At 44.4% G+C, this 13,296-nt stretch overlaps 1 protein-coding gene across 4 annotated transcripts in view; it reads left to right on the plus strand.

Annotated features, from left to right (window-relative positions):
* Nucleotides 1-1,647: 1,647 nt before the first annotated feature.
* Nucleotides 1,648-13,296, plus strand: part of lnx1 (ligand of numb-protein X 1) — a 33,133-nt gene continuing 21,484 nt past the window's right edge. For 2 of the 4 annotated variants that reach the window (XM_035177123.2, XM_035177124.2), the window contains exon 1: nt 11,862-12,631. In XM_035177123.2, the coding sequence (XP_035033014.1) occupies nt 12,540-12,631 (92 nt within the window). In that variant the 5' untranslated portion in view covers nt 11,862-12,539. Of the gene's footprint in view, nt 1,909-6,658; nt 7,164-11,861; nt 12,632-13,296 lie in introns of those variants that run through there. The other 2 variants (XM_035177121.2, XM_035177122.2) reach the window with 2 other exon arrangements.

Below are 13,296 nucleotides of genomic sequence, written 5' to 3' on the forward strand. Positions count from 1 at the left end.
TCACAGTGAACTACTCCACTGTCTCTTGTTAATCAACCATCACTCATCTGGTGAAGAGGCTACACTCAGCCTGATTGTTCAGTGAGTGTGAAGTTACATGACGAATACCTTTTACTGTCCAGAGCAAAAAAATATATCTTCTATCAAACAGTTTCTATTTGTGTCGAAAACACATTGGCTGAGGAAATGTAATCCACCTAAAAATAAAAGTGCTCTAAACGGAGTACCGCCTTATGGGTTTATCTGTTTTATTATGAACGTCAGAAACAGCTTTAAATAGCGCCTCAATCCGTCAACTTACTTCACAGGTCCCCTCACCTTTTTAAAGTGGCTGTATTTTGATCATTTACACAACCATAACATTGCTGTAATGTTCAAATGATGATGTTCTCCTGAGAATGATGAGGCACAAAGACAGGGCTAGTAAACACAGTGACAGGGCATAGTTCACCTGCCCACCACATTCATTCAGTTGGCATTCTGTCAACTTTATCAATTATCACCAGAACCTGTTTACTTATTAGCACAAGCTTTTGTTATACTTTGTGTTATGCTCTGCCTTAATCGTGGCACTGAGATGAAGGTCCCTAATTCAGTTATTTAGCTTTGAACAGGATGGCTTCTAGTAGTCGTAGTCATGTTTTTGAGAAAGAGGTCATAACATGATGGCGGGGGGGGGTTGAAAAGTTATTCCCAGACTTCTGATACAGGATTGTTACCGTCACTTGTTTCCCTAATTTCCCAGAGTAACCCATCTACCATCTGCATACACAGTATTCTGCCAAAACACGTCGATGATGATGATACCTGAAAGTTAAGATGTATCATCCTGCATTATTAGCAATGTGGGCATGTGGCTGCAAGTTGTTTGAGCCCATTCTCCATTTATCTGGTAAGTCATGACTCACCTCTGCTTTCTGAGTGACTCATGTGAGGAGCCGTCATTTTGTGTCTGCAGTTGTGTTTGCCCGCAGCACCTGAGGCTCAGCGTCGGAGTTTAAGGAGCTGTGTGTGGCAGGAAAAGTCAAGAGGAAAACCACATCTGAAAACCAGGATAACAACTGTTTTTGTACAGAGCCAGTCACACGCACAGCTTTACAAAGGCAGCTGTTGTCAAAGAGAAGCAAAGCCGTACACGACAAAAAGGGCCCTATACAAGCAACAGGTCTGTATTGTACACAGGTTTAAAATACTTGCTGTACATAGTGCTATTATCTGAGGCTGAGACTATGGGCTTCCTCTTTAAAGAACAGAGCACAGTGCCTGTGTTTATACAAATTGTCTGCTGGAAATCAATCATGCAGGTATTTAAAATGTTTTGTGGGTGATTCCATTTCAGCCCTGTCAGAACTTGTATCTCAAGAAGTTGTTGCCCTTTTGCGAGACATTTCAATGTGTCAGAAGAAAAAAAGCCTTTGTCTGCTTGTGGTACTGGTGCACTTTGGAAAATAAAAATTGCTCAACTCCTCGTCATATAACTGTCACACTCTTTCGTTTCCAACTCTATGTCCACTCCTTTTAATAGGAAATTCCAGCTTCTGCTGAACTCCCGGAGCAGGTTTGGGCAGCTCTCTTGTTTACCTTTTCTGCGGCCCCCGCCCCTCTGCTCTGCCACTTCCTGATCACCTTGGCCTATTAGAGGTGAGCTGGCTCTGAACTCACACCGGAGCAGCCTTCCTCACTTTTGGTTTGGAGTTCCCCCGAGACCGGCAACCAGATACAATTTCTCCACCTGAAGGCCAGCGGCCAATCGGCGGGCTCAGTGACTGGGACAAAGTCCTTTTTACTGAGTCATTTAACTCTCCGTTCCTTCCCCTCCACCTCGTCTCTGAATGGTTTAACGTTACACCCTCTGCCAGGTTTTACCTGTCCAGGTGAACTGCACTGCTGAAAGTGAACGTCGCACATGTAAGTACACTTTCCCACTCCAAGTAGGCTTTGTTATTTGAAGTGTGATTTTTAACTGTCTTAAATTTGTCATAGTTGAGCTTCGACTTCATGTGAAGTCATAAAACTGGTTCTTCTGGTCTTTTTCCTTTGCACAGACTCCTTGTATGAGCAGATTTTCACTGTCACTTCACATGTGAGTGAGAGATGGATGACAACTCTAATTATATTGTGTGTGTGGATTTTCGGTTACCTGTGCATGTGTGTTGGTTTTCAGTAGAATCTGTGCTGATCCAGTCAGCCATTCTAATATTAGAGACACTTCACAGAGCTTCACATCTGCCTGCAGCTGTTATCCCAGACTGGGGTGTCAGGTCAGACTCACCATGGGGCTTGCTATGAACTCAGAGAGGGACTGGTATACACAAACATATACACACACACACACACACACACACACACACACACACACACACACACACACACACACACACACACACACACACACACACACACACACACACACACACACACACACACACTCAAGCTTTATGTGGAGGTTATTGAGAGGGTAGGAATTACGTTACTCTGTTGCTCTGCATCCCATATGCTCACTGGAGATGGAACAAGATGCGCTGGATTTCAAATGACTGTATGTTGTCTTAATATTACAGTTATGACAGTGTCCAGGTCCTAATGAGTGTGGCTTAAACCTGAGATGACAACTTTCTCGATAGGGTGTGTATCGTATTATAGTTTAAGTCCTAAAGAGGAATAGCACATGTCTTATTACTTAATTATAATAAGTTATAATTAATTATATAGTATATATATGTTTTGTGATGTTTCTTTACTTCGCTGTCAGCTCAAAGAGAGAAGAGAGAATTTCTTTCTGGAATTGTCTGTGTTTCCCGGACATGTCTGAACACAACAGACTTTGCTGGATTCTCTGTGTGTTGGATTTGACGCACACTCTTCTTGCCCATAACTCCAGGCTGCATCTTGTTAATCCAATGTGAGTTCAGGGTCTGTATTTAGCTGCACGGAGCAGCGGGGCTGTTCTGACATCAGACTTTAGCTGGGAGTATTTTCAGACTTCTTTTTTTAATGATCTGATGACGACCTCGCAGTTGCTCATGACGCTCAGGAGCGATTTGTTTTGTGCTGTATTTGTGTAGGCGTGAGTGTTGTTCCTGTGTGACCGTATCTGAAGGAGGTTCTTTGTTGACATGAATCACAGAGCAGTCTGTGGTCTTGAATGTTATAATCTTTTGAGGCCGCACCTGCTAAAACTACACTGAGCAGGTCCACTCTGGGACTTTAGAGACGTTTCTTGCAGCACATAAAAGAAAATCATCAATGATTAACAAAGTAGTTGAGCAAAAGAAGGCTGTGTTACATGTTAGCCGTCATGCGTTTCACACACATGCACACAAACTGTCTGACTGAGTGTGTCTTTTGCTCTGAGTGTGTGTGAGTGTGTGTGTGTGTTTGATTGGTCCGGATGTGATTTGATTTCTTCTGTGGAATGTAAGGCTACGTGCAGCACATAGCGACATGCTAGCTGAGTGTGGACAGCGAGAGTGCTGACGCAGACACAGTTAACTGTCACTGGGTTGTTTTTCACCCTCAGTCATTAAAAGGGGCTGAGTTGGCACAGCCTTGTATCATTATTAACTCAAGTCGTCGCAGTTCATAGGAGAGTAACCCCTAGAGTGATTCCGTGTTTGCATAACATCCGCTATGTGTGGGGAAGAAGGTTTCGGCCTAAACAAACAACTTGCATGTCTTCTAATAGTTGAAGAAGCACCTGCTGAGCCGAGGCAGGACATGACTTTGGTTCAAAGACAAAGGAAACAATTTCCTTTTTTCGCTTTCTGATCAAACCTGAAACAGAAATGTGAGTCCTTGTTCTGCAGCAAAACTGAACCCCTCATGTTTCTCTTGCTTGCTTGGTTATTGGATTTGCAAGTGTAGTTATTAATAAAACATCAGCAATTTGTGGTTAAAGTTCAGCCAATCCGTTCTCTGTTATTGTCTCTAAAATGCAGCAGGACTGTGGTGGCAGCGTCGTCTTGTCACTTCAGGGATAAGGAATGAGGGAGCTGATGTTCCTCAGGCACGGGTGTGGCTTCTGAAACTGCCCGCCTGTACAGTGGGTGTGTGGAGGTGTTTGTGTGTGTGTGTGTGTGTGTTTGTTTCAGTGCATGTCTCGGCATGCAGCTCGCTGTATTTCTGAGCAAGAATGTGCGATTTCCATTCCAAACACACATTATTAGTAATGTAGGTTCCAGTCAGGCTCTAAGTAAAGTGTTGGATGTGTCATCCATTTTGTCTCAGACTAAACAAGAGCACATTCTGATCCTTTTTGTTTTTGTTTTTGTTGTGCTGATATATTCTAAGCTTCCCAGCAGAATAGACAGGTAAACTTAAAGGAGACTGCTCTGCTGTTATCCTGCTCAGATCTGGAGCTGGAGAGAAAAACATCAAAGCACCTTCATTTGTCATTTTCTTTAACTTTGAATTGATTTATTTTTGTAACGTTCGTTTCCTGCAGGCAGACACTTTCTCTTCCTTTCTCTCTCCCTTAATGTCTCTGCACACATCTTCTCCGGCGTGGTGATGAAAGCGCTCTGCTCCACAGATCAGAGCAGACCCGGGATGCAGCAGGTGCCACAGTGTGCGATGAATCAGCCGTGTTACCACAAGCTCTCAGTGGGAAAGTTCATCCTTGCTAAGGCTGCTCAGCCTCCTCTTATTAGCCTTCCCCTCCCCGACTCACCAAACACGCTGAGCTCTTACTGACACTGACACAACTCGCTGTGCGCTGTCTACACACTGTGTGTGTCGGAAAAGAAGAGAGCCTGTTTGTTTTGACAACTTGGTGGTTACTCCGTGGATTTGTATACACGTGCTGTATTTGTATGCATTAGCATATTGGGACGCACATCACACTCTATTGTTTGCTATGATTGTATTTAGAGAATGGGAACGTGTCCAGTTAATTACTGGCTAGATTATATTTGTATTCTGTTGTCGTTGGTATTTTTTAATAATTTTAATCAGATCTAGTGTCTCATTAAGCAGCCAGGACACAATAGTGGGTCCAGTGGAGAGCCAACAAGATGGCTGTTGCCAAGGTGACGTGTCTGACTGAGCCCATCTGTTCGTGTCCATGTGCTTGAGGATCCTGTTTTGGATATGACGTGACCACTGGCACGCTCACAGCTCTGAGCACAAAGTGAAACCTGGGTGACAGGAACAAAAAGAACACTTGGCATGTTGGAAATCATGCCACATCCCCATGTGTGTTTGTCCTACGTGAGGCTGAGTGAGGACTCGTCTGTGCATATCTGTCTCAAATCTGCTACTGAGATGGGTGCTATTGATGTTCCTGCATCCACAGAAGAAAACTCAGTGGTTCGATATCTCCTCTCAGTGCCAGAGGAGAAAAATCTAAAAAGTGGAAAAAAATCAGCGACAAAATACATTTTGTAGAGCTGCACACATTCTGTGCTGCTGTGGTTCACGTGTGTCTAAAAGGGAACAAGAAAATCCCAAACATCTTGTGAATATTTCCACACCCTGTTGAATACTGCATGTTACTGCTGTGAGGGGAAGCAACTAAGTCAATTTCCTCAAGTACTGTTGTTGAGTACAGTTTTGAGGTAACTTTTACTCAATTAGATGCTAATTCTACTCTGCTGCATTTCAGAGAGACACATTGCACTTTTTACTCCATCACAATTATCAGACAGCTTTACTTACTTTTTTAATTCACTTGTAATCAAGATATTAAAAATTGGCTCCAAACTTATAAAACCAGGCCTCTTGTCATGTATCTCACATGCCTGTGAATGCACAGAGATATTTTCCCTCGAAACTCCTTCTTCCTCCTCTTCAAAGACCAAAAATGGAAATTTGTACATTATTTTACAAAGAATCAAACAAAAGTCTTAAAACAAGGTCACGGGGCAGCTGGGGCTCGGGAGGTAGAGCGGGTGGTCCACTAACCAGAGGGTCAGCAGTTTGATCCCTGTCTCCCCCCCATCAGTGTCCATCATTCACACACTGCTGGCAATAATGTGTGATAGAGAAAGTGCTGCACATAGATGCACTGTATGAATGTGTGTGTGAATGGGTGAATGGGAAAAACTGCATTTTAAATGGTTCATCAAGACTAGAAAAGTGATATATAAATATAGGACCATTTACAAAACTACGGATCAGAACTTCTTCTTTCCTTCCCCATTAATCATCATCAGACCCCCAAGCCCCCACCGACCTGACAGTATGGAAGCCCCAGCTCACCTCTAGCAGCTACAACAGTAAAGTGCTGCTCACACTTTGATGCATCAGAGGCCACGTCCAGAGAGACAGCTCTACACATTGTGTGCAAGGACGTGAAAAGCTTTCAGTGAAACACCCATTTCAACATTTCTATTCCCTTCACTTATTTAACCATGGTCCAGTGATGTGGGTTTGGCTGAACTGTTTTTGTTTAAGAATAATGAATACTGGCCAAATATTATTTATTCATATTAGATTAGAAACCTTTATAGTATATAAGATATAAGTGTATAATACCTTATACTGAGGTGTTGATGCTACCACCACAAGTCACCAGAAGGATTTTAACGCACTTTAGAATAGATTCTACATGTCATACAGGTTATACTACAATGAAATACCATTATGTCACCATTTGAGTATTTCTACCATAACTGTCTTTCTTGCACTATATTTATTTTTCTCTCATACTTCCCCACAGATGCTGCCAATAACCTCATCACTGGATCCTCCAAGACATCCTGAATCCATGTGAGTAACTAGTAGGCGAGCGTACAGCCTGGAGCTGCTGTTGAAATGGCCGAAGCATCGGCGCTGCCTCTTTCTCCCTCTGACTATGGGCTGTTGTCCCCGCCCCCTGACCTCTGTGCGGCATGTGGCCACATTCACCAGCTGGAGGAGAACCACGAGTACCTCTACAAAGACGAGGTGGACGATGACCTTGTTTGTCACATCTGCCTGCAGCCGCTCATCCGGCCCCTGGACACGCCCTGCGGACACACCTACTGCCAGGAGTGTCTCACCAGCTTCCTTCTGGAGAGCGACTTCTGCCCCGTGTGCCGCGCGTCGCTCATGCTGCAGAGCTGCAGGAAGCCCAGCCTGCTGGTGCACAAACTGCTGGACAAGCTGACTGTGGCTTGTCCATTCACTGAGCATTGCACTGAAGTAGTGCCCCGATGTGAACTGGAAGCCCACATCAAGAGCAGGTAGGATGGCAGAAGCACGATTTAGTTCATCCCAACACTTCCATCATTTTCCTTTAAAGAAGCTAAGATACAATCCTTGCTCTTACATGTAAGTAAGCAATAACTTAAGCTACTTTGTTGAAAGTGTTTATCTTCTATTTACCGTTGCAATCTGAAATAAAACTGACCTGCAGTAATCACACACTCTTAGTGCCCTGCCCCACTGTTATTTAACTCCAGCCCCAAATGGGAAATGTCTTCCTCTAACCAGGCTTTCATCTAAACTAGGCACAGCTCCTCTGTTTACACTATATATCATCAAAAGACAGTACTTTGGTTTCTCTCAGTCTGGGTCCGTTTTCATTAATGCTCATTAACACTCCCCCAGCCCACAGGCCGCTGGGATAATTAGTGCACCTCGCCACACATCCCACACAGGCAGCAGAGGGTTTCCTTCTCATTTGCACTTTACTGAAACTCAAGGTGCATAAAACTCCTCCAACATAAGAAGTTGTTTTCTGCCCCTTTCGTCTGTCTCATTTCCCCTCACCTACACACACACACACACACACACACACACACACACACACACACACACACCCACACACACACACACACACACACACACACACACACACGTCTGCATGGCTCCACAGTTTCCCAGTCTTTCCCTTCATGTAGTGTGAATGGTATAATGAGGTGTGGAGCTCTGAGGCTGACTCCCATAAGGATTCAGCTGCTCTCCCATAGTGGTTATCTGTGGTGGTCAGAGGCCACGTCCAGAGAGACAGCTCGACACGTTGTGTGCAAGGATGTGAAAAGGTTTCAGTGAATCACCCATTTCGACATTTCTATTCTCTTCACTTATTTAACCATGGTCTAGTGATTGTGGCTGTTTATAGATAATGTAAATGTATCTGTGGTTGAATAGCTTTGTTTAAGAACTCTGGAAATGGTTGTTGGCCTATTTGTTGAGTTTTTAGATTTGAGAGAAAATATACTTACACTTAACCATCATACCTTGTACTTAGGTTTATACTAAGGTATTGGTAGAGCTACCACAAGTCACCTAAACACACTTTGGAATAGATGCTACAAGTCATACACGTTAAACTTGTCAAACTATAGATGGAATACTATTATCAATAATAATAAGAAACGAATGTGTTGTCACACTGCTCTGGGGCGTCTGCCATCTCAGGGTTATTATCAATCTTGAGCTGACTAAACTTGCCAACACAGGCTTGGGCACTTCGTCATGACTTGACCAGAATAGTTTTGTCCTACATGAAGTCGGGAAAATACACAGCTTGCCCTCAGTTCCATTGTCCGGTGTCATGACACAAGATTGTGGACATTTGTGTTGTGGTTTTCATCTCTGTTTCAGAATCGGTAAAATCCCTAGTGATGGGCTCATTGAACCATTTTGTAACACACCTGTGGAGGAGAATGCTCCTGTCCTTGTCGGTTCGTTTTTTTAATCTCATTACCTTGTTACCCATCTGTCAGTAAAGTATATGTCAGGGGTGCCTGTGGATCAGGTGGTAGAGCTAAATATTTAGGGACATATTGTAGACACTGAACCCCAAATTGACGTCTGTGACCATATCTTCTGTGGGTGTATGTTGTGCCAGTAATGTCTCTTGCTGTACCCCAGAATCTGGCACTGGCTCTGGAGTTGTAGTGGCTGAGACAGCTGACCATCTGGTCAGAGCTGATTTCATACTCAGCCAATCACTCGTGACCTTTATCGGCTTCTGGATGGAGAAATTGTTATTCGGGACACATCTGCTGCGATCAAGATCAAATCTGATCAGCGGTATTTCTGTGTTGGCTTTGTTCATTCGTCCTGTAAGGGCTTGTACAGAATCAAGCTTCCTCCAACCTCAGGTATTCTCTAGTTTATGTGTCGCTACATGTGCGTGTATTGCCGTTAGTCCTTATAACAGGTTTTGCTTCTTAGTCTTAGATGTTTGCATAAGTAAAGTAATTTATCCATGCATAGGTGTTTCAGATTTTCTGCCTTGAGCATGAAGTTGTTTCTTATTTCTTCTTTTTTGTGAAGAATGAATGTGTTTTCAAACAGAAAGACAATTCCTAGCAGTTACTATAATTTTGCTCTTGTTACTTTTGTGTGTAATCTTTCTCTGTATGTTTGTAACAGAGAGTGAGACAGGGTTGAAACCACATTAACCAGTGCAGTTATGGTAACCTGTTTTCCTGCAGTATTATAGTTTCTATACTCTACACTGTACTATTATACACAGTTAAACACTCAACAATCTCTCTATCTCTATAAGCTTTATAAGGGAAGACTTACAGCAGGATTGTTGTGTTAGCTTCCATTAGCTTTAGCTAGGTGTGCCCAATGAACTGACAGCCGAGTGTAGAGCCCCAAGGTCTGTGTTGAGAGCAGCTTGTGGTGGATGGAGGGACCCACAATCGACAGAATTTAACACTGTACACCACTCTCTGTTTCCCACGTGAAATCAATATTCTTTTTTTTTTTTTACTTCTTTTACCTTCACCAAGAGGTTATGTTTTCATTGCTGTTTGTCTGTCTGTTAGCAGGATTACACAAAAACGATTTTGTTGAAACTCGGTTAAAGGGCGGGGTATGTAGCGGATATCATTAAGGGGGCAGACCCAGGAATTTCTTCACTTTTTTAAATATTGCTGATGTAGCCTTAGCCTCTTTGGTGCCCTCTGAGTGTCATGACAATGAAGTACCTGTTTCATGACTATTTTTTAACCTATCCAAATATTTTTATGCTCCTAAATCTAACCAAGCAGTGACCGTTCACAATCTGTTGTTATGGTGACAATGAAGGTCTGGTACACCTGCCCTTGGTCGACTCACATGGGTTGAGTTCAAGTGTAGGGACAAGCAATTTATATGATCATTTAGGTTGGACTTCTTGTTTAAACAATGCATAGATTTTTCTATGTATCAGTTTGTGTCCTTGGCTCCTGTGAATGGGGAAAACTTTTAAGTGTTGCCATGAATTCAGCTCCTCTCTCCCAATCAGCTGCAGTCCCACTCCCTCCATCCCAACCGTCATTCCCACTTTACCTGTCTCAGTCACTTCACCATCCCTACCTAGTCACACTCGTGTTTCCAGTTTCCCAATTATCCACCTGATTGTAGTATTTTGTGTTGTAACTTCATGTTTTTCATTGGAGCGTCTTCACTGCACCTACCAACCTGCCTGTCTGCATTCGTCTCCTCCTGCCGATGTTCTGCACATCAGTTGTGACCGATGGGGTAGAGTGTATCTGTAGATGTGCGCACAGTGTGTTATGATGGTGTTTTCTGTGAGTGTGAGTTAATGCGCCAGTGTATGAAGCGGCTCCTGTGGGGCAGACTGGTTTCTGTTCACAAACTGCATCCTGTCACAATCCAATTACACTTCCATTTCCTGCGTGCCCTGTGGTCTTGTTGCTGTGCGTACTGTTCAAATACCGCAGGACAACTTATGCCTCAGTATGCACACATGCAAGCACCAATACACGCACACACACATCGAAACACACACACACACACGGGCACACACACACACAGACAAATTCAGCCTGTAACCACACAAACTCCATCTATGAAATATTCATTCAGACGGGGTATTTACACCAGTTTAATGTCTTTCTCGGGGGTAGCAGAGGGCTCAGTGCTATGAAATATGATAAGAGCGGTGAAAAAAGGTAAGAAGAGGGAAATCAAGTATAAGGAAAAGAAGAAAGTGAGGGAAAAAATATGGAAATAAAGGTCCGGAAAAGGAAAATGTTGTACAGCGATGAGACGAATTTGTGACATGGGTATAAATAAAATTGACTAAAATAAATAATACAAGGATAATGGATCAAGGTTGAGATTTGACAGGAGGGAATTAAAATAGATCAGAGGTGCTGCGGTGTTTCATATTTAAAGGTGTTTATCGACCAGCTCCCACTCCGTGTGGACTACAGAGGTAGGGGTTGGCAGTGTGAGGACACAGTAAAGAGACAGAAAAAGGCTGGGGAATAATCCTGTTCACACCTCAAACAAGCTCATTGCTGATTTCTTCAGTCTTCAGAGTCAAATCAAACCTTCAATCGCCAGTCACCAATAGCCACCTAACACAGTCCGTCAGCACACACCTCTCCCACAGTCACTTCCCAGCTTCCTGCTAGTGGTGACAGGAGGGTTTAACCGTTCTCCCTTTATCTTTTGCTTTATGTTTTCATGTTCTGAAACAGAATGAATGTGTAAATGACAGAGACCTCTTCCACGTCTCCATTAGTTCTTTACCTGCCTTTCATGTGACTCAGAATAACAAGCTTCATCCCTGCAGAGAATATTGATTTGCCGGTGTGTTTTGGTCTTATGTTTTTTTTTTCTTTCCACACATGTAGGCAGATTCTTTTGAGCGATCAGACCAATCTGCAGCACAGGGAGCAGTCCATTGCTGGAGAGGAGGGGGTGAGGGTTTGGAGGCAACATATTCGCTCCCTCCCCCCTCATCCTCCCCTTCACGGGTGTAGGCAGTGGGGGGTGAATGCAGAGGTTGTTCGTGTGTGTATGAGAGTGTGTGTCTGAGCCTGCGTGTGCGTGTGAGTACACGCGTGTGAAGAGGCCAGAGCCAATCAGAGCAGCACCAGGTACCTCCCCCCATGTCTTTGTTTGGTCTGCTCCGCACCCCCCCCTCAGTGGTTTCTGCTGCAGTATAAGTCACAGCCTGCGCTGTTCTCTCTGACATACACACGCGCGCACACACACACACGCACACACACCGAGGGGAAAACAGACATGCACACACACGCATACGAGCGCAAATCCTCTTACAACTCGCCAGTGCCCAGAGCAGATTAAGGGGCTGCACATCTCAAATTGTATTCCAAATGTGCCACCTTTGCATGGGTCTCCTTCCTCTTCTTCTTGCACTTTCTCCTCTTCCTCCTGTGCATCAACGGGACGTCTCTCCTCTGCACCTGCTTCTGCTGCTTCCTCCTGCTCCGCTTCCGTCTGCAACCTCTGGCAACTGGCCCACTTGCCTCTGCAGCTGAGATGACCAGGCGGCCAGCCTGAGGCACAGGAAGAAACTCGCACAGACAGAGGTATAGAAAGGGTGAGACAAGGGGGGTGAGGACAGGGGAAGGAAGGCAGGGAAGACAGGGAAAACAGGGAAGAGGGTGGAAAGGTAGGAGGTGAAGAATTATTTCGGATTTCTGGAGAAGGAAAGCAGGCGAGGAGGAGAGGAAGGGTGGGGGGACAGCACGGCCAGGTTCGGAGAATTGGAGGTGGTGGAGGAAGAGGGGGAGAGGAGGAGGAGGGGGAGGAATAGACGAGGAAAGGGCTTCAGTGCAGAGAGGAGATAAAGAGGGGAGGGAAGAGAGAAGGTGGAGAGGAGCCCAGCGTTGACCATGAAGGCTCTGTTGTTGCTGGTCCTGCCCTGGCTCAGCCCGGCCAACTACACAGACAATTTGGGCAACCTGCACATCCTCTACTCTGAGCTGTGAGTACGGCACTCAGCCTCCACCTGCATCCTCCCACCAACACCATGTACCTCCATCTCCCCCCTCCATCTCTCCCCTCCATCCACAGTCCATGCAGCTTTTTAATGTGTTGTTGTTGCGCGTCATTCACTGTGATCAGCCGTTTGTGTGTGTGCTCGTGCACTACACCTTCATGCACACTCATTGTGCAACTTCCTGTGTTTACATTTCCATCATTTACTTAAAATATGCACAACTTAAGAGCTGTGAGCATTGCCACAGGGTTTGCTTCTTGATGCTGTGGTCAGTGAGATGCAGATGCAGTAGAGGCAGCAGGTTCATAGAGCTTTGTGCTGTTCAGGACAGTTGGGATGTTACCGAGCAGTGCTGCAGCATGGCATCTGTGTGTGTGTGTGTGTCTGTGTGTCTGTGTGTCTGTGTGTCTGTGTGTCTCGCTGAGCATATGGACAGTTGTAAGTACAGTGTGTGTGTTTGGAAAAGACTTTCACCTCAGCGTTAGAAATTCAAAGCTTGCTTCTCTTGGATCGCCACTGTTCAATATACAACATACGATCCATCATATACACATAATTTGTATAATTTGTAATCAATCAATAAAGCATAAAACAACACATAACAAGCAGTTCTAGCTGAAGCACATTCTCTGAACATTTCAATGAATATT

This window comes from Hippoglossus stenolepis, chromosome 14, assembly GCF_022539355.2.
Source record: "Hippoglossus stenolepis isolate QCI-W04-F060 chromosome 14, HSTE1.2, whole genome shotgun sequence".
Lineage (NCBI taxonomy): Eukaryota > Metazoa > Chordata > Actinopteri > Pleuronectiformes > Pleuronectidae > Hippoglossus > Hippoglossus stenolepis.